At 50.8% G+C, this 22,711-nt stretch overlaps 10 protein-coding genes across 10 annotated transcripts; 5 read left to right on the top strand and 5 right to left on the bottom strand.

Annotated features, from left to right (window-relative positions):
- Positions 1-100: 100 nt before the first annotated feature.
- On the bottom strand, positions 101-308 carry N7539_007405 (uncharacterized protein; the record flags this gene model as incomplete). The annotated part of the gene is given in 2 exon segments (XM_056937006.1): positions 101-253; positions 273-308. The coding sequence occupies 2 exon segments, from the start codon at positions 306-308 to the stop codon at positions 101-103; spliced, it is 189 nt and encodes a 62-aa protein (XP_056787805.1).
- Positions 309-3,170: 2,862 nt separating this feature from the next.
- N7539_007404 (uncharacterized protein) lies at positions 3,171-4,069 on the top strand (the record flags this gene model as incomplete). Its single annotated transcript, XM_056937005.1, has 4 exons — positions 3,171-3,253; positions 3,299-3,718; positions 3,766-3,822; positions 3,907-4,069. 4 exons carry the CDS (start codon positions 3,171-3,173, stop codon positions 4,067-4,069), a joined length of 723 nt encoding a protein of 240 aa, XP_056787804.1.
- Positions 4,070-5,822: 1,753 nt separating this feature from the next.
- On the top strand, positions 5,823-6,368 carry N7539_007403 (mating alpha-pheromone PpgA; the record flags this gene model as incomplete). The annotated part of the gene is made up of 1 exon (XM_056937004.1): positions 5,823-6,368. The coding sequence occupies one exon, from the start codon at positions 5,823-5,825 to the stop codon at positions 6,366-6,368; it is 546 nt and encodes a 181-aa protein (XP_056787803.1).
- A 2,298-nt stretch (positions 6,369-8,666) lies between these two features.
- N7539_007402 (18S rRNA methyltransferase BUD23) lies at positions 8,667-9,581 on the bottom strand (the record flags this gene model as incomplete). The annotated part of the gene is made up of 2 exons (XM_056937003.1): positions 8,667-9,486; positions 9,559-9,581. The coding sequence occupies 2 exons, from the start codon at positions 9,579-9,581 to the stop codon at positions 8,667-8,669; spliced, it is 843 nt and encodes a 280-aa protein (XP_056787802.1).
- A 267-nt stretch (positions 9,582-9,848) lies between these two features.
- N7539_007401 (uncharacterized protein) lies at positions 9,849-10,633 on the top strand (the record flags this gene model as incomplete). The annotated part of the gene is made up of 2 exons (XM_056937002.1): positions 9,849-9,918; positions 10,008-10,633. The coding sequence occupies 2 exons, from the start codon at positions 9,849-9,851 to the stop codon at positions 10,631-10,633; spliced, it is 696 nt and encodes a 231-aa protein (XP_056787801.1).
- A 668-nt stretch (positions 10,634-11,301) lies between these two features.
- Positions 11,302-15,518, bottom strand: N7539_007400 (GTPase-activating protein BEM3; the record flags this gene model as incomplete). The annotated part of the gene is made up of 3 exons (XM_056937001.1): positions 11,302-11,339; positions 11,400-11,996; positions 12,083-15,518. 3 exons carry the CDS (start codon positions 15,516-15,518, stop codon positions 11,302-11,304), a joined length of 4,071 nt encoding a protein of 1,356 aa, XP_056787800.1.
- Positions 15,519-16,750: 1,232 nt separating this feature from the next.
- On the bottom strand, positions 16,751-18,972 carry N7539_007399 (mitochondrial distribution and morphology protein; the record flags this gene model as incomplete). Its single annotated transcript, XM_056937000.1, has 3 exons — positions 16,751-16,882; positions 16,946-18,153; positions 18,216-18,972. 3 exons carry the CDS (start codon positions 18,970-18,972, stop codon positions 16,751-16,753), a joined length of 2,097 nt encoding a protein of 698 aa, XP_056787799.1.
- A 293-nt stretch (positions 18,973-19,265) lies between these two features.
- N7539_007398 (pre-rRNA-processing protein PNO1) lies at positions 19,266-20,162 on the top strand (the record flags this gene model as incomplete). Its single annotated transcript, XM_056936999.1, has 3 exons — positions 19,266-19,335; positions 19,402-20,042; positions 20,106-20,162. 3 exons carry the CDS (start codon positions 19,266-19,268, stop codon positions 20,160-20,162), a joined length of 768 nt encoding a protein of 255 aa, XP_056787798.1.
- Positions 20,163-20,406: 244 nt separating this feature from the next.
- Positions 20,407-21,250, bottom strand: prs3 (proteasome core particle subunit beta 6; the record flags this gene model as incomplete). Its single annotated transcript, XM_056936998.1, has 2 exons — positions 20,407-21,094; positions 21,156-21,250. The coding sequence occupies 2 exons, from the start codon at positions 21,248-21,250 to the stop codon at positions 20,407-20,409; spliced, it is 783 nt and encodes a 260-aa protein (XP_056787797.1).
- A 460-nt stretch (positions 21,251-21,710) lies between these two features.
- N7539_007396 (HCNGP domain-containing protein) lies at positions 21,711-22,534 on the top strand (the record flags this gene model as incomplete). The annotated part of the gene is made up of 2 exons (XM_056936997.1): positions 21,711-21,788; positions 22,022-22,534. 2 exons carry the CDS (start codon positions 21,711-21,713, stop codon positions 22,532-22,534), a joined length of 591 nt encoding a protein of 196 aa, XP_056787796.1.
- Between the last annotated feature and the right edge of the window lie 177 nt (positions 22,535-22,711).

Here is a 22,711-nt window from a genome sequence, read left to right as displayed (position 1 = left end):
AGGAATAGGTGTGATTTATTTCTGACAGCTCTTATCGAAAAGACCCCATTCAAAAGTTCAGTCCTCAGGCCCAGACAAGTCACCTTTATGTCCAGTCTCTCTAGCGCGCGGATCTCCAGGAGCAAAGCTTGTACTGGAGGCCTGGCCACTCCTCTGACCGGTCTCTCTGGCTCGGGAGTTCACCAGCTTCGAAGCTGGTCACTGGATGCGTGGCCGCCTTGGGATGGCGATATCCCGCTGCCGGGTTGATTAGCTATGTCTCGCATACGTACGCTCGAGATGTTGCAGGCCTGCTTTTGGGCGTCCATACTGGCAAAGCCGTCCTGGTAGTACTTGGTTTACTTGCATGAATACTATATGGGACAATGTCTAAGGCACTAGAAGGCTGATTAAAATAAGAGAGTACCATCTTATTAGCATACCTAGCCTCTAGGATAGTCAAATGTGAATCTATCTATCTATCCTCCATAGACTCGCGAAGTTCACTTCTAAAGAGCTCAACTATGACTATCCTCCTAACCTAACAAGAGAAACTGGCCGCTAAATGGGCTATAGTTAGATGCTGAAATTGCTTCTCAATTGCGCCTCCAGTAGAGGTCTTATAATAGTTTAAACCAACCAGGTATTCTAGGCGTGCCAGCAAAGTAGCCGCTCTAGCAAGAACTGCAAGGTAGAGCTTTTAGTCACTAAAAGCGGAGATACAATATTAGCTTTACAAGATAATATGTCCACTTAGGAATCAAGCGCAGTTGAGGTATTTGCCTATGATCTGGTTAATTTGTGTTGAGAGAGCCACAGACTCGGTGAATATTTTTTGAGAAAGCCCTAATTGTAGCGAAAGAGAGACGTCATTCTCACGTAAATGCGAGGACCACTGAACACTCACTTCTTGATCACATAGCGCATCACCTCTTGATCACATCTATCAGCATTTCAAAGCTCATCTTCTCGAGGAGTGCAAGGCAGGCTAGAAGGGCGAGCAGGACTCGTTTTGGGCGCCGCTTTTCGTGCCCAGCAGCTGGACCTTGTGCTAGGAGACTCCCGGGGTGCCTTGCCGCCGTATCGTGGCTACTTGCGACAACCCGATTTTGTCATGGAGACTAGTTCGGACGTAGCCAAGATCGTGGGAGAAGGCAAGACCCACTGGATAGATGAGCATGACCTTGACAATGCACTTTGGAACTTTGAGGCTGGTCTCGATGGGAGACTCTTTCGGCACCAACTAGGTCAGACTTAAGCCACCATGTTTGATTCTCGTGCTCACACATATATAGGCCAAATTGCTGAATACATGTTTGACATGCGTCTCAAGTATGGGTTCATGACAACGTACAGCCAAACAATATTCCTTCGAAAGGTCGATGTCGGTCGTGCATGGGGGCTAGAGTATTCTCCTGTAATCCTTCACAGCGCGGTAGGGAATACCACGGGCCAGCAGGTGTCCGTTTGTTAGAGCTTTTTCCATGTCGGGCTCTTGGCCCTAGCAAATTCGGATTTTGATACGAGTTCGGGTATACGGACGCAGAGGTGGACAGAGAGATTCTCTCGAGAGGCTAGACTCGTTCATCAAGCAAATATGCAATATTGATCAATCAATCGTCTCTTATTGAGACCAGTCTGAATGAAGTGATCCTCAGTCAGAGCTCGACGGCGTGGAAAATAATGTTCACCTTTGTAGAATGGGAGCAAAGAGATGCAAAAAAATATCCATTTACATACGCACCTGAAACCCGTGTATTTGATCTCTGCTCACATCCGTAGCAATACATTTCCCCAATACGAGACCGTTAAGCAGCTCGGCGCACTCAAGCATTCGATCGATTCATCACTGAACTCAATATGCGCCTTAGTCACAGCCTAAGCACCATTGCCAGCAACCGACTTATAGTCTCCTCGTTCTCATGATCAATGCATTTGCGAGGGAATCGTCGATACGTCACGTCAAAATCTTTTGTCATAATTAGTGACAGCTTTGGTCAATAGTTGTCGTTGATGTCTTCGAGACTCCGTCTGCTGTTACACACTGAGCTTTAGGCCTGAGAGTGGGCAGTGAACGCTTGATTTTGCTCACCTTTTCCTGGATAGAGGAAGCAGAGGATAAAAAGAAGACTGTGTTGTTGACTATTAAAACAGTCCCTGGTCCGTACACAACATCAAGAGCGTGCTGTTATATAATGATCCGTTCGAATACCACGGCTGGGTTTCTTCTGTTTTATCCTTGCTCGATAAGAGTACCTATTGATAGCGCCTGAGGCACACTGCCAGGGCCAAGGGACACAATAGGAGCTCGGCTTTTCTGTTGCTTTGTGCTTTCTCCTCTGGTACGCTTCGACCTGTCTGCTTTGTCAGACTACTTCGAGCATACCGAGCCTCCCGCTTTAGAAAAGCAGACAGGTCGAAGCGTACCGGTTGGCCAGCTAGGGCATCAGTAAGGTGATGAACGTAACTGCCGTGGCTAATAGTTGCGTTTCTTGTATCTCGGTGTGTTGTGCTGGACTGCTTCAGCCGTGGCTTGCGTGACTGAAGGGAGAAGTACAAACATAACAAACACTCTTAATGTGTCGGAAACAACGAAGGAGTGGATATATGCCTCAACCAATGGAATCACAAAAAGGTTTGAATTGTTATGAAGCCACTAGAAGTGGCAATTTATGGGGGCAAGCTTGACGGGATCGAGGAGATCCCAGGAGAGGGAGGAAGCTGGAGAAGCCAAAGCAGCGATCTAGAAAACTACTGTGTAGTACGGGGAAAGCGGAAACCGAAGGAAAAAGCTGATCATGAAGCTATCCCAAAGGAAGCAGAAACAAAAGCAAGAACAGAAGGGGGAGCACCTGCATGGGTGCCCGAGGCACCTAAGAAAACTGCGGGATTTCGGTCTGAGGCATCAATCACGAAGCTGACTAACTACAAAACAAGGCAACAAGGCATAAATCGAAGCTTAAGCTTTGGGATCCACAACCTAAATTCCGACACCATGAATGAGGTGCAAATTAGACTTTCAGCCAGCAGTTCCCCACCTACAGCAACCTAGTCTAGGAAATAATACCTACTTCTCCTGCCACCTTCTGTTTCTTCCTTTCACCTCTTTATTCATTCGCCGTCTCTAACTCAGGACTATTCCTACCGCAACATTCTCTTTCTTCAACTTTCTCTTCAACCTTCTTACAGCAATGTCGTCCCCATCCTCGGGCTGGTTCCCCCAAGGAACAGACCCTGGCACAATCATCACCCTCGATCAACCTGTCCCTTCGCAGTAGAAGATCCTCGAGAAGCTCAATGAGCGTAACTTCCAGGCTAGTGAAGAAATTCGTCGTCGCCATGGCCACTACTCTTACGCTACAGCTAAACTCCTCTGTTGCGACCCAAAGAAGCCCTACAGGAGAGCCTTTATGCGAGTTTATCTTCAGGTTCCTTTTAAGGACACTGAGATACAAGATCCAAAGACCAGATCCCGCCAGGCCACAACATACGCACCCCTAGAGTTAACTTCCTACCAGAAGTTTACTCAGCAGGATTTCAGCAATGTACCAAAGCTCCTAGGATACAAGGTCAGCACTCAAGATAAGTCAGGGCTGGTCCCAAATGGGTTTGCGACCTGGCTGGCGTGGGAAATGGTCCCAGGTCTACGCCTCGGTGACAAGTTTGGGAATGATCCCTACTGGACTTTGTCCGCTGTTGAGAGGGAACATGTCTGTATGGCCTTTATGAAGGCTCTTCCGTATGTCGATCCTCCCGTTTCCCGATCATGCTAACGGTAAAGTTTAGTCAGGCGCTCGAGAAAGGATATGGACCTTATACGCCCAGTCTACTTAAGCTAGTCTGGTACAGTTAAACAGGCACCCTGTATGTTATTACATGTTGCGAATTATGTCAAATAAGTGGACCTACATTTTCCGGTCTCTTCAGTTACTTCATCGGTTACTTCTACGGCATCAATGACGAACCTAAAGACCGGAGATACATCAAGATCAGTCTTGAGGCCCTTGCGCGCTATGGCCTCGCGAAACCCTCTTCAAATGAATGGCGCAACAAAAATTGGAACGGGGATACCACAGGCTGGAAAATGTAGCTCATACAGAGGGGGAGTCCATCTAGCACATCCCTTTCCAGCTTCATCATTGCTCATTATAAAGTTACTTCTTGAATCTAATGTGAATATGGTTTGCCAGTACCTGTAGTGACTATTGCATAGAGGACAATACCTTTCTCCGGTTGCTGGCGACGCCGTCGATAATACTCGGGGCTGCGGATTTGCTTCTTCTTTGAAGCAGGATAGTTCAAAATAGACATGCCTCAGGAAATAATATGTTCGGCTGAAGATCATGGGCAAGTATTGACGCCGCAGAAGAAGAACTCAATGACGAGAACAAAACTGTAAAGACTGGAGTTCAGAAGGACCCAGAGAGCAGTAAGTCACTTCTCTCTCTTTTGATGCAGGCCATCGAGCAGTGTATACTGCTTAATGTATATACTAAAAGTGGGTCGTGTTGGATCACGTGTATTATGGTGACTAAGATTCTTCGTAAATGGACGGGATGGACGCTCAAAGTGGCGTCAGAAGTAACCATTTTCAACGCCCAATTTACCGTCACCTAGCGTTGTGCTGGAAGTTTCAAGTGACACGGTTTCCAAATGGGTGGAAGCACGATCATGAACGTCGTTCGGAGCATGTACTTGATTTGACTAAGCACCATCCGATGAGCCCAATGCCAAATGCCAATAGCCCCGAATTATGTACAGACTACAATTACTGTAGTTGTACAAGTGTACATCCGCAAACCAGTTGACCTTCCGACACATTACCGTACGGCGTACATATCAAGTCCTGCCGCTGTCTGCGGTCCGATCTTATCGCAGACATACCAATCTAGTCATCCTGAACAGCGAACCCGATAGCACCGAAACATCTTAGTCTGGCCATAGCCATATGCATGTGGCCTCCACCTGCTCGTGCGTTGCAGGTACTTCCAAGTACTGACTCCTGAAGATTTGGCTGCAGCAATTATCTCCCCTGTAGTCATGCTAGCCGACAGCAAAATGGTACCAAATCAATATGACTATGGAGCGAGTCACGAGACAAACACATGCGCGGGCTCCATCCCCATCTCCAGCGCTCCACAGCCACCAGTCCCCTATTGAACACCCTTTTGGGAAATCGGTCCCGCGCTTGCCCCACAATTGAGTTGGTGGCGTTTCCTATTCAACCATCTTTTAGGAAATAAACAGTAGCCTCACACCATGTGGAAGCACCATGGACCCTGCAAACAAGGAATACTTAACCTCGAGGATCGCCGGGCTCTCTGGTCCGATTGGTTCCTTGGTGATCTATACGCCGCCTCAAGATCAACTACACACACAGCAAGCCTTGTTTGATGCCCACTTGAAGCGCACATCGAGGACCATCGAAGACAGTCTAGATGGTAGACTCAGCCAACATTACCATCGCCTCGTATCTGCCTGACTCAATGACAAAGACTATCCATTGCGGAGACGACCTCGAAGTCCGCCGGGGACACAGGCTATCCTGGCCAGGATTTCCCGATTAGGGTTTGAATAGAGTGCCCCCAGCCTACAGAGTTCTCGACGGCAACCAAGAGTAGCCTCAACTTTGACAAGGGACAACATCGTCCTGGGATGACCGTGAATGAGTATTTAAATGCTCTTCTTCCCTCGATCAATCTGCTCTTCATCACGACCATCATCGATCGATCTTCGTCTTCACTGTCAATCTCCGGCCTCCAGCCTCCAGCCCAAACCAAACATCTTCATTCACTTTCCACTCTTCAATTCCCCAACCTTCCCCTCGCAAACCGCTTCTCAAAATGAAGTTCGTCTCCATTGCCCTCGCCCTCATGGCAGCCACTGCTGTCTCGGCCGCTCCTGGTCGTACCATGCAGAAGTGGTGCGGCCACCCCGGTCAGGGTTGCGTCAAGCGCTCTGCTGAGCCAGCTCCTGTTGCCGTCGCTGAGCCTGCCCCCGTTGCCGTCGCTGAGGCCGCGCCTGTTCCTGAGGCCGGCCGTACCATGCAAAAGTGGTGTGGTCACCCCGGCCAGGGCTGTGCCAAGCGCTCTGCTGAGCCTGAGCCCGTCCCTGCTCCTGGTCGTACCATGCAGAAGTGGTGTGGCCACCCCGGTCAGGGCTGCTACATGATGAAGCGCACTGCCGACGTCACCTTCGAGGTCAAGCGCTCTGCTGAGGCCCTCGCCGAGGCCATGGCCGAGGCTCACCCTGCCGCCCTTCAGAAGTGGTGTGCCCACCCCGGTCAGGGCTGCCAGAAGGTCAAGCGTACCGCCGATGCCGTTGAGGAGGTCAAGCGCTCCGCTGCTGCCCTTGAGGAGGCCATCGCCTCCATGGAGGATGAGGAGTAGAGGTGAGGATTTTCTTTTTCTTTTTCCGCGAAAGAGTCCTACTTGATGATGTACTAACTTTATGGCCGACAGTATCTGCGATGCTCTCTCCTGCGCAATGGTGCTGAGAACACACCCAGTCAATTCAATGAGTTGACGGTGACAGCATTGAGATGTCCACTTGTGGAGATCTCCTAGCTTGAAGCTGGATGAGGATCTGAATTGCTGATTGCTGTCTATGGCGGACACTCCTTCATCATTTTGGCCATAGCAAGCGTTTCTGTCTGCTTTGATCTTTTTATACACCCCCCAAAAAAACCCCAACGACACCATCTATCCTTAATCTGGAGGCTGGCCACTCTTTACATCTAGATGAATACAATTCAGCATTATTGTGCTTCGCAGCATGGTCTTGCTTTTTGGACTTGAGGATCTCCAAGGCTTCAGCTGTATCATTATTTTTAACTGACATTATCATCTGCAGTATGAGATTAGCTGAAGTGCGAAATTGAGTTCTGTAATGCTGACCGGTTCTCATTAAGTTACCATGTAATCCTTTCGCCTCAGAGTATCAAACTTTTGGAACGATGAGACTCCTCGATGAATACAACATCCCTACACCTCTGGAGTTACTGCCAGAGAGTAGGCTGATCCTTATACATCTATTTCGAATCTTGCAGCTCTCTTGCTCAGTCCTGTCTTGCTTGCTTCCAATAGGAACGATGAGGTTCAGTCGAGAAGCTGGAATGAGGGCACAATTACAGTGTTTTCGGGAGAACGAAAAAGCCTGTTCAATACGCATAGCTGCGGACGAATCTTTATCGCCTTCATCCCACATGGTCCAGCGGTCAGGATCACCCGCTTTCACCGGGTAGGCCCGAGTTCGACTCTCGGTGTGGGAGCTTACGTTTTGCTTCCATTGCAAATTTCACTCTTTTTGCTGTATGAATGAATCTATTGGGCGACAATTGTGGTCGTTGACTATCAACTTGTTCATCGTACTTTATGTCTCCATGACAGTTTGTTTGAGCACGTGAGTGAATTTCATTTCCTCTCGTTCCGTATATCCGCCGCAGTGTTAGGCATTATCATAGTCCTTCTAACAAGGAGTAACTAGGGCTTCTTCGGAGGTGTTGTATGTCGGATAGCGGAGCCGCCGGAGCGCCACTAACCAAAAGCTCCTCGTACAAAATGGTCCAGTAGGTTTTGTACCCATGTTCATGGCGCAGATGCTCTATTAGTTCTTCCGTGCCAGATAGGTTGACACGCAAACGAGGGGCATTGACTCGAGTTCGCAAAGTGAATACCGTTCTGTGAAAATGAATATATACATACACCAACCAATAAGTTTTCTTAGTATTTCAAGCCTTCGACGCTTTTGAGATAGGGAACTGCGCACGCCGTTTGCGCCTCACTTTGCTCTTTGTATGGTAGGGGCTGGTTCACTACAAGAAAAACAAAAATGAAACCTCCCACACCGAGAGTCGAACTCGGGCCTACCCGGTGAAAGCGGGTGATCCTGACCGCTGGACCATGTGGGATTTGCATACAAATCTTTCGTCTTTCTGCCAATATATACAAATTTTGTTGGTAGATTCGAATCTCATGACCCAGTTGATTTAGACAGGGGCTTAATATGCAGCCAATTCCCATACGTTTTGATCTACCTCAAAACTATCTAGAGATCTATGACGATGACAGTAGATTACGAGGTTGACAGGTACTGACGAGCCATGACGCATCTACCGTCCGGCCTAGCAAAGTTATTACAAAGTGCAATGGACATCAACACTTTCAAGTTGTAGCTCTACTGTGAGATATCGTGAAGCTTCGTTTATTCAAAGAGCAATGTCATCACTGTCCCTTTCCAACACGGCAGGCCATTTTCTGAGTGGCCTGACCGACAAGTCAAGGTGCTCACGGACCAGCCAATAAATCTTTCGATTCGAGGTGACGATTTGAATGGCCCGATGGCTCGATGAATATCACCGCTACCGAATGAAAAACGATTGGGGCCCATCTGCTCCAGGGAACGACCAGAAGAGCTTGCTCAACCAAGGGTGTCTCGAGCGTGCAGAGCACGGTTTGCTGGGAGATGGAGTACTCCAAGGCCTAAGGTAACCACCAACCTCTCGCTCGCGGGTGCAGTATGTGAGATTCTCGTCATTGAACCGGGGGTAGGGGGTATCATTAATAACGTTCATGTGATGTAGTCATGCATGGGAAGTGGCCATGGCTGACTGAGCTGGATTGATCAAGGCAATCGCAGTGAGAAGGGGGAGGAGAAACAAGGTTCGAAATGCACAAGGCACAGACGGATCAGAATGCAATGCGTCGCTTGCGCCCAGTATACTTGGAGTTAGCCTTGACAACCTTGCCCTTCTTCTGCATCTGTTCCTTCTTCTTCATGATCCACTCCTTATCGCCCTTTCTTGGTGTACCGCGCGCCTTGTTCATTTCCTGGGCCTTCCTCCGCGCGTCCAGAACATTCACGCCGTCCATACCGTTGACGACACCGGTGATATCGCCTGAAAGACCACCACCACCTACCGTCAGAACCAGGTAGAGCTTGCTGTTCTTGGTACCAGGGTCATCCTCCAGCATACCAGCGCCGAATCCAGCCTTGATCGCCGCACCGCTGATCATGCTGCGCTGGATGTCGTTCTTAGGATAGAACTGGCAGACGGCACGCCCACCACGTCGGAGACTGGCGTACAGGCCCTCGAAGAAGCGCTTCAGGCGGCCTTCGGGACTGACATCGCTGGTCTCGGCGTTGCACAGCCATTGAATAGCACTGATACTGATGGCAGCATCAAATGTACCTGGACGGAAAGGCACGCCTTGTCCAATATCTGCGAGAAACAAATCACCCTCGACTTCGCGCTGGAGGGCGACATCCAGCATGCTGGGTGCAATGTCCATGCCCACCCATGTGTGTGGTCCACCATCTTCGGGAGATACTTCGGACAACATTTCGCCAGACAGTCCTGAGCCGCAGCCGAGATCGAGGATGAGTGATGGAGACTTGAGATCGAGCAATTCGAGGGCACGTTGGGTCATATCGGCCTGGATATTCCGAATACGGGAGGACGTGGTATATTTGCGGGACTCATTGTCGTTGTAGAAGAGATCAGGCGGGCTTTATAATTTGTATTAGCAAGAGGCTTGCCGAGTGATTGAGACATTGGATAAGGTCACTCTTTGAACATACAGAATATCTTCAGGGCGCGACATGGTGGGCTTTGGGTTCAGTGGTCGTCAAATTATCCCAAAAAGAAACGACGATAAGAAGTAAACGCGGAAGCGGAAGATCAATTAATTTTTTGAAGAGCGGGGTGGACACCTGAGAAATCTGGCCTCCATAAGTTCGCCGGGAGCGTCATCTGGGTCTAATTTTGGTACTACCCACTCACGCCTTATGTGGCTGTCGCCAGCTCTCCGCAGCTCTACATCTTCTTCATCTTTCCTCGCACATTCAGTGGTCGCAGCCCTCTTGTCAAAATGTGGATATTACCTCTTGTAGGCTATCTGGGGGTGATTGTCGGATTCTGCTTCCTGACACTTGCAATCGGTGAGTTACGTTGCGTCAAACCTCGCCATTGTTTGCGATCCTCTCAAGGTGGACAAAACATGGAAATACGCCTCTCACACCACTTTTAGCATCCGGCTTGTACTACCTCTCCGAACTAGTAGAAGAGCACACTGTCTTTGCCCGCAAACTCCTCAGCCGACTCATCTACTCCATTATTTGCATCCAAATCCTCCTCGTTCTAATTGATCGGTTCCCCCTCTCGCTATCCCTCCTCAGCATCATCTCGCACCTCGTCTACGCCAGCAATCTCCGTCGCTTCCCGCTCGTCAAGCTGACCGACCCGCTCTTCATTCTTTCCTGTGTGCTGGTCATTCTCAACCACTGGCTCTGGTTCCGCCACTTCTCGAAGCCACTCCCCGCGACGAGAGCGAACCAGGGCAATTGGCGCCAGCCTTACCAATTGGACTACAGTGATGTACCCTCCTTCTCGGAGGTTGCTTCATACTTTGGACTATGCGTGTGGCTGGTGCCCTTTGCGTTGTTTGTCAGTCTGAGCGCGGGGGATAATGTCCTTCCGACTATGGGCACAGAGTACGCGGGTGGTGCACAGTCTGGCCACGCCCGCAACGTATCCGACAGCAAGGCCAAGAACAAAGGAATGGCGAAGGCCTTGGTGGACAATGTACGGGAATGGGCCGGGGAGACTGGGGAGCTTATGGGATTCTGGCGCGGCGACCGGACAAGGCGGTTCTGAGAAGTAGAGAAGTATGAGAAGCGTGTATGGCAAGGTGTGAATTCCTTCCCCTACGTTAAATCATGATTAGTTGTCCGGAATCAAATGCTTCTCCTGATAGAGGCCAACTAGTGATTGTACGATATAAGTTCATCGCGATCAGAAAATTCGTCATCTTTATCAGCAGGTAGAGGCAAAACCGCAGCTCAATACTAGTGTGTAATATCAAAAGAATGGTTAAGAGACATTGGAATAACAAAGCATTTCGTATGTGAGGAATCGAAGTGCGACGGGGCAAAAGTGACAAAAGTTTAGCCATGGCTAATGTGAAATGGAAAAAAAGTTGAAATAGAAAGAAAAGAGGGGGTATAATGGTAGATCGGTACCAGAATCGATTAGTACACATGAAGAAAAAGGAAGAAAGGTAGAAAAGTCGTTCGGGAGAAATGCGCGCTCGGCCCAAAGGCAAAGAAAAAGAGAATGGCGCAAGCGCTGGAGTCCCCATCCTGATTACCATTATCATTAGATAGCATCTCCGCAGAATTTCGGTGGTGATAAGTGGGTGGTCCAAGTCGTCGTTCCGCGTGCAAATCGTAATCAGTGAAAGAGACGTTCAGAGGAAGGATAATTGAAAGTGAAGGCGTGATGGCAGTTGAACAGTGACGCTGACTGCGTGACTGGGTATCGAATCAGATTTGACCAGGTGGAGCGGAGAAATCGCCGGGAGCTAGATGATCAGGGAGTCAATTGATGTTCGCCCCAATTAAGTAAAACGAATTTCACGTACTACTTTCCATGTAAAGCATGGAGCTCTCTCGTCGCTTCGCCTTGGCGGAACGAGAATCATTCGAAGTTGGGTTAAGCATGTCATTCATTGAATGGTATTGACTCGAGTTCCCCGGCATTGCGCTGTAAGTCTCGCTCTTATACGTTGGCTGTTCATAGGACGGCTGCATAGGGATGAAGCCTGTGTCGTAATTATGAACGGGTTCTGTAGAGCCCGAGCCGCTATTTGATCCATTGAAAGCAGTTTTGTTGTATGACGGAGTGGGGATATCCGAGAACATTTGATGGCGTGGTGAGCGGACATCGTCAGGAGAAAGACTGTTCTCCACCGTGAGCTCCACGGTAGGCACAACGGCCTCAGCATCGCCAAAGATGCTATCAAAATCGGTCAAGAACATCGAGAAGACAGGAGCTGGAATGTTCAAGGTCGGCGCGAAGACGATTCCCACGTTCCGGACCGTCATCTTGTTGACATCTGAATTGTTCACGATCTCGATCAAGAAGAGCGAGAGCGCTCGTAGAAGAGAAAGGTTCGGCTTGGGTAATTGATGCACAAGCGAGTTGAATGCAGTCAATTTCTTCTGCTTGTCATCGAGTTCTATGTCCAAGTGAGTTAGTTGTGATCGAAACAAAACGCACAAGGATATCAAACGCCGATGCTAATTAGCGGCCACGAAAACTCACCCAGAACCCGGAGGAAATCCAAATGGAGCTCTCGAGTGAGAACGGTTGTCGGAAGTTCACGAAGATACTGTTTGAAGAGAGAGGCGACAGCATGAACATCATAGTACTGGTCGCCGGTCAAGAAGTCAACATCTCCTTCGTTATTGAAGCGCTCCTTGAGCGCTTTGATCACCACGTTCGAACCACTCAAGCGGAAGATCCCCTCTTCCAGGGCTGCGTCTTTCGAGTGTAAATATTCGATGCAACGGTACACGACAGCAGGGAGATCGGCCTCCACTCCGTGTGGGCCACAGTCTTTCACAGCTTCTGCCAGAGGAATTCCAAAGACAGGCTTGACATTTTCCCTCCGCTCAACTGGTGCAACAGAGGAATCGTTAGCTGACCCGGCGAGGTCGAAGGAAGAGCGCGTTCTGAACCCCCAAATACTGCGCTTTTTCTCCTTGACCGAGGTAGTAGTCGTGGGTTTGTTACCCCATGCCCCGGCATCTTGAATCACCGCTCCATTGGTGGGCGCCGAGATAAACTTTGGCGACTGCGAGGCTGGGTCGACATGATGGTGCTGATGATATTCACGTATCTCGTTTGCCAAAGCTTGAGGGATACGTGGGGATCTAGAAGCATACTCAAGAGAGGAACCGATGATAGGAGGCTCCTCTGCGATTGTATCATCAAAGCGAATGCCTGTCACGGAGCTCCTACCATCTTGATCAGGGCTATCAATCCCCCGGCCAGTGCGCTTGCTCCCACTGTGAGACAATTTTGTCGCCTTGGAGCTGGTTCCAGAGGACCTCGACTGACCTTGTTGGTGCTGGGTCTTGGATAACGTGCCGCGGCTATCTGCGTCTGAAGAAGAAGGCTCCACGTACTCCATCAGCGCATCGACCCATTGGTCGCGCTCCTCATCACTTTCGGCGCACAAGACATGGCGAACAAGGGCAGACGAGTCTTTCTTCTTGGGCTCTAGAATCAAGAATGCGTGTCGATATTGGTTATCATAGTCTTCCTCTGAAGCTGGCGGCGAATTGGCGTTCTGGGACTGCTTGCCAATCTGCGCGTGGAGAAGCTTGATATTTCCCATATGGGCGCCACCGGGCGACTCAAAATACCTCAGCTCAGGCCCGTGGAGTACGAAATAGCGAGCTTTCCAGCCACCGAAGTTCTTGCCGCGCTTGGTCAGGTAGCCTTCCTTCCTGGGCTTGCCATCAGGACCCCGCGGCATCTCGTGTTTCGTATGGGCCGATCCCTTCAACAGGCTGGTCTCATCGTCCCTTGGCTCAATTGCATCATCAGTGAGGAATTGACAGAGCACCAATGCCGCTCGTTCGTCCATCTGGATATCAAGAAGACTATCGAAGTACATGTTGAGCGCGGCACGACGCGCATCCACTTTTGCCGGCGAATGACCGCTGAAAATGCTGCGATCCGGCAACTTGCCTGGAAGAGTGACTGACTGTCGAAGTTGCTGGTCTAGAGTGGGTAAAGCTCCAATGACCTTCTCAATACGCCAAAGCTCCGCCATTTGTGAACGAGAGATCACGCTCAATGTGAATACCGGCTCTTCGTCCAAAGGCCTAGAGGCCATATAACTGTTCCTTGACGGACGCAGACGGGAGGAGGATACACGAACTTGAATCAGTGGCAAAGCGTTCGGTGGTAGAAGAAGGCCGGGGTACTCGTCAGATACCAGGCCTTCGTAGATACTCGTTTCCGCGAACTGGGGGGACTGTGGGCTGTCAATCTTGACGTTGGGATCAATTGAAGGGATCTGGCCGCCATGTCTGCCGCTGGTCGATTGTGATTCCGTATTTGGGAATCCGACGGGGGGCCTCCCCGCCCTCGGAGAGGTGGGAAGACCGCTGGCAACCAGTCCTGTTTGAGCTGCAAGGTCACGAGGCATTCGAGGAAGAGGGGATCCAAGAGGTCGATCTTCGGGTCTGGGACTCATCGGCAGACCGGGGCTCTTCGGCATCGAGGCAATTGACCGATTGTTTGGCGCCAAGATGGTGGAGCGGGAGTTGAGCATCGAGCCCAGAGACTCAGTGGCGCCAACATTTGGCGGCGATCGCGTCACGAGCTCACGAGGCAGCTCAGCTGGAGTCCCACCAGGAGACACAATGGTAGTGGGTGCTCCATAGGGTGAGCCATTCACGTCTGCGCTGTCAGCACCAGGCGCCTCGATTCCTTGATGTAGTGCGTTTTCACGATCGCGATCATCCTCTTCTCTGGTCTTTCTTCTTCCTCGACCCAAACTGGAGCTTTCGTCCGCATCAGCCTGATCACCGTAGTCGGAGTCGGAATCGGCATCGACTATGTCCTCACTGACATGATCGAACTGCTGCAAATTCAAGGGGGCGGGTGGTGGCTTGCGGACCGGATGAGGAAGCTTGCGCTGGCCTGGACTAGTAGGCGAGGAGAAACTCCCTGCAGAAGCAAGGTCAGATGCTGTGCCACGAGGGAGGCCTGAGGTCGTGATCGAGGGAAGAGCTGCCCGCTGTGGTGCTTCTGGCTTTTCATCGTCGCGACTAGGCATCACTGTCGATTCACTGCTGGCCGGCTCTGCGTCGTCCAGGAAGGTTTGCGAGACAGAGGGATCGACCGGAGGAACGGGAGGAGTCGCGTCTTGTAAATCCTTAAGCTTCTTCTTGTATTTTTCCTTCTCTTTGAAGGCGCGATCCAGATCTTTATTGAGCCCTAGGATGAGGGTGCGCTGCTTGTCAACCAACTTCCATAGCTGGGAGTTCTGCGAGGCCGCATGATGCTTCTCCTTCAACAAATGTACTATAACTGCCTCCGCCGACCCTGCCGCGTTGACGAGGTTACTGATATCGGCCTGGCTTATGGATTTGACGTCGAAGTTGGATTTTTGAGAGGCGGAGGATAGGGAAGAAATCGCAGAATCTATAGACGATGTGCGAGGCATTGCACGGGGTGTTGGACGGTCTCCGGATACCGACAGATCAGAGTTGGCAGGGGATGATGTCGGCCGATCGGGTTCGTAGCTCCCGGTCGGTTTGGTAACGCTGCCTCCCTCGTGTCTGGAAGCCATCTCTCGTTCGTCTGCACTCGTCGTGTCGGTGGACTGGTACATGGGACGCACCGTGTTCGAGGGAGGCACCGGGAATGCCGCATTGGCTACACGGGACGCAGGCGATCGGCTCTGGGTAGGGGACTGGTTCGCACTCGTCTTGGGGGAAAGCGGGCTTTGCGTGACTGGAGAGCCTTCGGATCGATAAGACAGCGGAAGTGACTTCGTGAAAAGAGGTGAAGGCTGATTGAGCTGACTTCCAGGAGGCCCCGGGCGCGCAGCCATGTCTGATCGCGCCCCGAGATAGTCTCGAGGAATGAGCCCCGTATTGAGAGGAGGGTGTGCCGAGGGCTGAGGCTGATTCCTGGAGAAACCTGACGGATCCTCTTCATGTGCTCGCTGATGCGACATGGTTCCGAGATCAGCAACGGAGAGCTCTCAGGGAGGAGAGAGTCTCGGTCGAGCAAAGGCCCAGGAGGGGGAGGCGTGACCCTGAAGCGTGACCTGTGAGGCGTGAGCGGCGGGATGGCGGGTCCTCCCAAGGAGCCGAAGCTTTGGGCTGGGATGGCCACCAGAGGAGGGAGAAAAAAAATTAATTCCAAAATCGAAATTAAGAGCCAAGAAAGGGGGCATGTCTCGGCCAACAGAGCCACCAGATTAGCCAAACATTGAGATCAGTTGGTGGAGCAATGCGAGGAACTTAAAATTGGAGATACAGAAACGGCGTGAAAAAGGGGTAATCCAATCTTATGAGCATTCATGCTGTAAGGTGTTACTGTACTAGGGTAAGGTACTGGTCGTTTGTAGTTTGTACCAAATTGGCAGAGAGGCCGTTCAAGGACTGGCGCTTTCGTCGGAAGAAGATTATCTGATGACTACATCGTGATATCCCTGAAGGATGGGGTTGGACCGTGACAGAAGCACGTTCCCTGGTGGAGACTGGAGCCACCGCTGACGATTGCGATCATGATGAGGACATGACTGCCTCAGCCAAAAGCCTTATGGCGAACACCCGAATAGGAACGACCAAATCGGCAGAGAACAATCCTTGTCGCCGCCTTAAACCTGCTTGGGCTAAATAGGTCTTGACTAGGGGAGGCAAAGGCCCGAACAGTGCGCTAATCGGTCTGAAGGAGCAAACCGAGGTAAACTTTTAAGTGACGATGTCTCCGAGAACCGTAGTCCGTACTAAGTACATAGTGGAGAAAAGAAACTATAACTTGTGAAGAGATCTGGGTATCCACGTGATCTCTCTTGGGCGACTTGAGGCCCCCTCCAGCTCCCGTGTTTATGAGGCGGAAGACGATGTGAAAATTCATCTTTGCTCGTGGCATGCTTGTATTGCTCACGTTGTGGATCGTTGATTGATGTCTCAGTTGTACCAGGGATGAAGAGGGGAGCGAGCGTTTGCCCATGCTCGAGGACGTGGCTCCTCGAGCCAACAAAACATGGCTCATGAACTGGAAAATAATACACGAGAGGAGGGAAATCTATAATAGGTTGCGCCAGACCCCAGATAATGCAATAGACTGTCGTGATACACTGGAAACCCGTCAACGCCTTGATGACTGCATGTTTTTTTTTGCACCAGATGCGGAAAAAGAGTCGTGAGTGATCGGAGAAGATGGTGGAAATGTACAAGGTTATGCAATGTTACCGGCCATGCCCATAAAGATGGCCTGGGCGGCCAATTGGAGGGACCAGAACCCTACTTTCTTGAAACGTCGCTTGCGCGCTTCGTCATCAACAATGTCGCGCGAGAATGCGTCGTAGGTCTATATGGAGCGTCAGTACGATATCGGGGAGCACAAGAATCCAGAGATAAGCAGAAGTCTTACCGCAGCGGACAGATCATCCATGAGACCACTGTCAAATATCGTCCAGCTTCCGTCAAAGTCGCTGGCGCGCTTGACCAGACGGCAATTGATGGGAATGAAAGTGCGCTTGGAGTTGATATATGCGACGATCGGTCGAATGAGCGCGTTGTTGATGTAAGAAAGATCGCGGGTGAAGATCGGGACGGCAGCCCGAACGTTGTTGAGATGAACGCGCAAATCCATAGCAATGAAGCGCTTGTTGGCTTCAGATAAGGAGGAAGGATCGCCACTAGACTCAACAGGCATCGACTCGGAGTACTTGTTCGTCGTAACGGTAGCCTCCAAACGATCATAGAAGTCTGCCATCACTTTCGCGATGCTCTCGTCGTTCTCCGCGGGGAGCATAATGTCCGCAACGATATCGACGGTACCTTCATGGATCCATGAGAAGGGACCCTGAACGCCACGATTGAGATGATCTATATTTAGACCATCCACTCGAATCCGATTATGTTTTTTCCATGGACTAGGCTTGCCATCTCCATCTCCCCCCTCATCCCATCGAGCGCCAACGAAGCCATGACTTTGGCGCGGATGAATGGTGAAGAGCGAGTTGTCAAATGATCCCGACATCATGTTCGCGGACAAGAAATCGTAGAAAAGCCATTGCTTTCTCAACTGAGGAAGATCGCATGAGAATATGCTGACCGAAAAGGGTCGGAAATTGTCCGGCTGGTAGATGGAGACCAGGACATCATGCATTTTGAACGAGTCAATCTCGAAGTCACCAGGGTTGTGCTCATGACGATAAGACTTCGGGTCGAGATCTTCGGCCGGCCAATGAACATGACGGCGGTCGACGACACCGCGGATTCCTCGAACTTCAACATCTCTGAGCGGGCCCTTACCATTGAGCCATTTAGCAAAAGACAAGGTCACGTTGACGGTCTCGATAGAAAGGTCAAATTGAGTGTAGTTGGTATCTTCCTCCTCGGCCATGGAAGCCTCTGTTGCTTGTTCACCTCGAGCCGCGGCGGCCGCGGCGGCCGCCGCAGTCGTGGGTGAGCCTTTGCTAACATGACCCGTTCCCTGACCGGGTCGCCGTGAGACAAAGACATTTTTGAAAGTGATTACGCCGCCTCTCCATTTCGGGACGATGGCGGATTCGAAGACTACCTTGACCCCAGATGATTTGGTCAGGTAATTGCCAACCCATCCAGCCAGCGTTTCTGTCACTTGTGAGCCTAGATCCTCAAATGCGAGGGGAGAGGGGCGAAATCAGATGTCATACCTTGGGCGAAGACTGTGTTGATGGCGAGGATCAAAAGCGAGAAGAAGGTTGTAGTTCCCACAACAACCCAGACAACGTGGCCTAGAAACACCCACGAAAACAGAGCTGCGATTTCATCCAAGTTAAATGGTCGCACGCTTCGAATGGAAAACCACTTGAACCGAACTTTGAGGCGGGACCAGAAACCAGTAGCCGCTGAAAGAAGCTCTTCCTTTGTCGGCCGGTGTAAATGCGGCATGTGAGGCAAACGATCCATCAAGTGGTGGCGATGGGGAGGGGTGAAGTAAGACGATGACTGTTGGGAAGGGTCTGAAATTTTCGTGGATGGTGTCTGAGTACATGCGCCGTTAGGCTTCGCAGTCGAGGTCGGCTGCACATGTTCGTCACTCTGTGATGGTTGGGGGCGGCTAGAGGGGGTGACATCGTGTTGAGCATCGTTCGACGAGTGCAACGCTCGCTTCCAGATGTATTGAGCCGTGAGTTTTTTATTGGAGATAATGCAAGCAGCACCGGTTTCTGCCGCTGTTGAGCTCTGAGAGGCAAAGACAAGAAGGCCACCAGAAGCGAAGCGTCGTGTTAGTTGATTTGATTTGAATGTGCCTGATGATAGACGTCTCCGGCTGGATATAGCTGAATCGAACGTGTTTCGGGAAAAGCAATCGAGGCGGGATGTGCGATGTTGTCGTATGCGGCCAAGGAAAGGATGTGCGAAATCCCAGATCTCGGCATAAAGCCGACGTCCGAAGTTTGCGGACATTTCGATCCTTCACATCCTGTGTAATGGCGAAGAAAGCAGAATGCGAATCTAAGATGAGGGCGAGAGGTCGAGGCGCGGGCGGCCAAAGCTTAGGAACGGGGACATGAAATCATCAGAAGTTTGTCTCGTTTGCACCGAAAAATCCATCCGCCCACACTTTCTTTTTGGTCGAGGGGTCCGCCACTGATAAATTCTGCGATAACAGATTATTATCATTAACACCACCCGTTGAAACCGACAATTTTTCCTCTCCGCTTGGCGATCTGCAAAGAAAAACTGGACAACCTCTCACAATGCCTGCCCCAACTGCTCTTCGCCAGCCAGTGGAGGACTCTGTTCCTCAACAGATCGACACTCCCATGGGTTCGTGCAGCGTCAACGCTTTGTGGGATTGATGGAGGACAAACGAGGCGCTAACCCATTTTCCAGATCAGGATGATGAGATCTTGATCGATGCCCACGGAACTACGCAGCCAGATGTCGCCAACCCTGTCACAGAAGCCGCGGAGGATGCTGAGATGCGCGTGGACGAGGAAGGTCGACCAGTCTTCACGCCAGCAAAGGTGACAAGCAACGCTCTGCGCATTGAAAGCCGCAAGGTGCCTGTTCCTCCGCATCGCATGACACCTCTCAAGGCGAACTGGGCCAAGATCTGCCCGCCGATCGTCGAACATCTTAAGCTCCAAGTGCGCATGAACATCAAGAGCCGTGCAGTCGAGCTGCGGACGTCGAAATTCACCACCGATACTGGCGCTCTCCAGAAGGGTGCTGATTTCGTCAAAGCTTTCACTCTCGGCTTCGACATTGACGATGCTATTGCTCTGCTTCGATTGGATGATCTGTATATCGAGACTTTCGAGATCAAGGATGTGAAGACGCTGAACGGAGAGCATCTCGGACGTGCTATCGGCCGTATTGCTGGCAAGGACGGCAAGACCAAATTCGCCATTGAAAATGCTAGCCGCACTCGTGTTGTGTTGGCTGACCAGAAAATCCACATTCTGGGTGGATTCAAGAACATCCACATCGCCCGTGAGGCCATTGTCAGCCTCATTCTTGGCAGCCCTCCTGTAAGTCTTGCTTCAAAGGATTCCCGGCTTATATTCTCATGCCAATTTTCTAACAACACATAGGGCAAGGTCTATGGCAACCTTCGAACAGTTGCCTCTCGGATGAAAGAACGATTCTGATTTATGCACCCCTCTATATCGATTCCCGGCATGGTAACGGCGTTCAGGAGCACCTCAACATCTGAGGGTATTCTTTCATGGTAATTTGATATGCGTGATGACATCAAGATCCGTAGAATCTTGATTTGAAACCTTTTGTTCCACAATACCCTACTTTATCTGCACAGCTTGCTCTACCTTCTTAACCTAGAACAGTAGAATGCTTCCATTAAAGACTATCGTAGCCGGAGCGATCTTCCATCATCTAGTCCTTCTTCAGAGGATGGAAAGTCTCCTGGATCCCATCCTTGGTGATGATAAGCATTTGCAAATTGTCACCAACCTCAATGTGTCGCTCGACCGCGCTTGTGAAAGCATCCCGTACGAGACCCTTGACAGTCTCTAATGGAAGAGGCTCGGGCTTTCTGGCCACGAGAGCGTGTCCCTCTCCGCTCCCGGGGATGTATTGATTCTTGAAATTGACCTGGTTGTCCAAGAAAGGCATGATCAAACTGGAAGCGGCACCGGCAGCGCGACATTGCTCTCTCTCATATGAGCCCACCGGGTCGTAGCTGTACAATGCTCCCTTGCCCTCCTCATCCAAACCAGCCAAAATCGCGTGGACATAGTAGGGGAAGAAGCGCTTCTCGTATAAGATTGTCGACAATCGCTGGGCGCAGGCGGCAACAGACATGGGTTTCCCGTGCTTGTACTTGTACATTTTCACCATGGCATCGAGTCGTTCTTTCAGGGCTGTGCCATCTGCCGCGAATCCGACCACAGAGAGCATGATTCTGGCGCCCTCACCAGTCTCTTCATCACCACCAATCTTGAAGACCTTGGGGACCATCCGTGAGTTGATGTTGTAACCAGAGGTGGAGCGAGTGTCCCCGGCTAGGATAGCGAAGTCAGATCCTGTGATGCCCAGGGTTGAACCGCCATTGTCTGTGTATCTAGCAACCGAAAGCTTGGTCAGCTGAATTTCCTGAACTTTGGTCTCACTGGAGTCCATACGGGTAGAATCCATGTTGCTTAGCACCAGCAGCTGTAGCCTCTGAGAAGGAGAATCCAACAGTCTCCCGAGCGGAGTGATCCACAAGGGACGTCATTTTGATGATTGTTGATGGTTTTCGGGAGGTAAGAGTCTGGGAGAACTTCAGGCAGATGTAGTAGACAAGGAGGGGAGAATGAATTGAAGAGCACTTCAAGTTGATAGAGGTGGATGGTGATAGGCGGCTGTCGGTGTCTGACGCGATGCTGTAGCTGCCTCGCTTATGTAATACCGCGGCCGCGGGAGCTAGTTATGGATTTAGCATTGGATGGAGGTACCCAGTAGACGCCGCCTGCCCTCCCGAATTTGTACCATTCCTTACGTGGGCTGCTAACTACGTAGCCAAGCGGAGCTCGATCGGTCGAGTGCCATTGTCCTACAAACGGCCTGCGCAGCATTGGCAGGAGCCTGAAACTCAGTGGAGGGTAGACTGTGAGGCAAAATCACCTCCGGACTATTCCGAGAAATTTTCAATCTCAAACTCGAAGCCGCGCTCAGCCTGCCGGCCCGCTAGCGACATGCTCGGCCTCGGCGCATATGAAAGCAGTAGCGAGGATGAGGACAGGGTGAGATCCTCGCCCGAGCGATCATCAGCGGTACGTACGCCTCGATCATGGATGCAGTCTATCTACTGAAACTTGATCTGCAGACCGAGAGGCGGCCAATTGCCCCACGATCGCCAATTCAACATCAAAGTCAGTGACACGATTGCGACTTTCTCAAGCACCCCTAAAGAAAGATTCAAGAAGACTAATGAATCAAAGACATTACGCATAGAGCTTCGAAAGACGAATCGATCCCGGCACAGGCTGATTCGACGATCTCTGAGCCCCCCAATGGCCCTGTTCTTGGGCCCGAATCTGGTCCTGTGCCGATGAACGATACACAATCGCCTGGAGGTCGTTCAGCAAGTGGACGTTCCTCGCCTTTCTCATCGACAAGGGCTTTGGTGCACGATCTGACATTGCCTCCAGTTCCCAATCTGAACATCCCACCGTCTCCCCCTGGGTCACCGAACGCAGCTCTGAACGCCAAATTCGAGCACTTCCTCGCGCTCAAGAAGCAGGGCGTTCATTTCAATGCCAAGTTAGCATGCTCCTCCTCCTTGAGGAATCCCAGCCTGCTTAAGAAGATGATGGAACACGCCGGAATCAAGGAACACGAGCAATACAATACATCTTTGCCGTCGGATATCTGGGATGTGTCTAACTTGCCCCAATGGGCTTTCAAAGACGAACTTCTCAAGACACAACAAGAAGTTCGGCAGAGCCGAGAAGAGAAGAATGCGACTGGTCAACGCTCATCCATTGATTTTGTATCCACAGCCGCCACAAACAAATGATAAAGTTCTCGCGATCAGGAAAATTATCGTTAGGGTTCTCCCTGAGAGGTGCATTTCGCACAGGGCAAGCATCTTGAACACCGGAAGAGAGGACTATGGGGCTGGATTGATACCATCTTCTTCGACGACGATTCAATCAACAGAGCAGACGCTTGTGGTCGTACCCAGGATACCCAT

The sequence above is a fragment of the Penicillium diatomitis genome (genome assembly GCF_028827545.1).
Source record: "Penicillium diatomitis strain IBT 30728 chromosome Unknown utg000010l_segment0_segment0, whole genome shotgun sequence".
In the NCBI taxonomy this organism is placed as follows: Eukaryota; Fungi; Ascomycota; class Eurotiomycetes; order Eurotiales; family Aspergillaceae; genus Penicillium; species Penicillium diatomitis.
The sequence above is the reverse complement of the archived record's forward strand: the minus strand, read 5'-3'. Positions and strand labels throughout refer to the sequence as shown.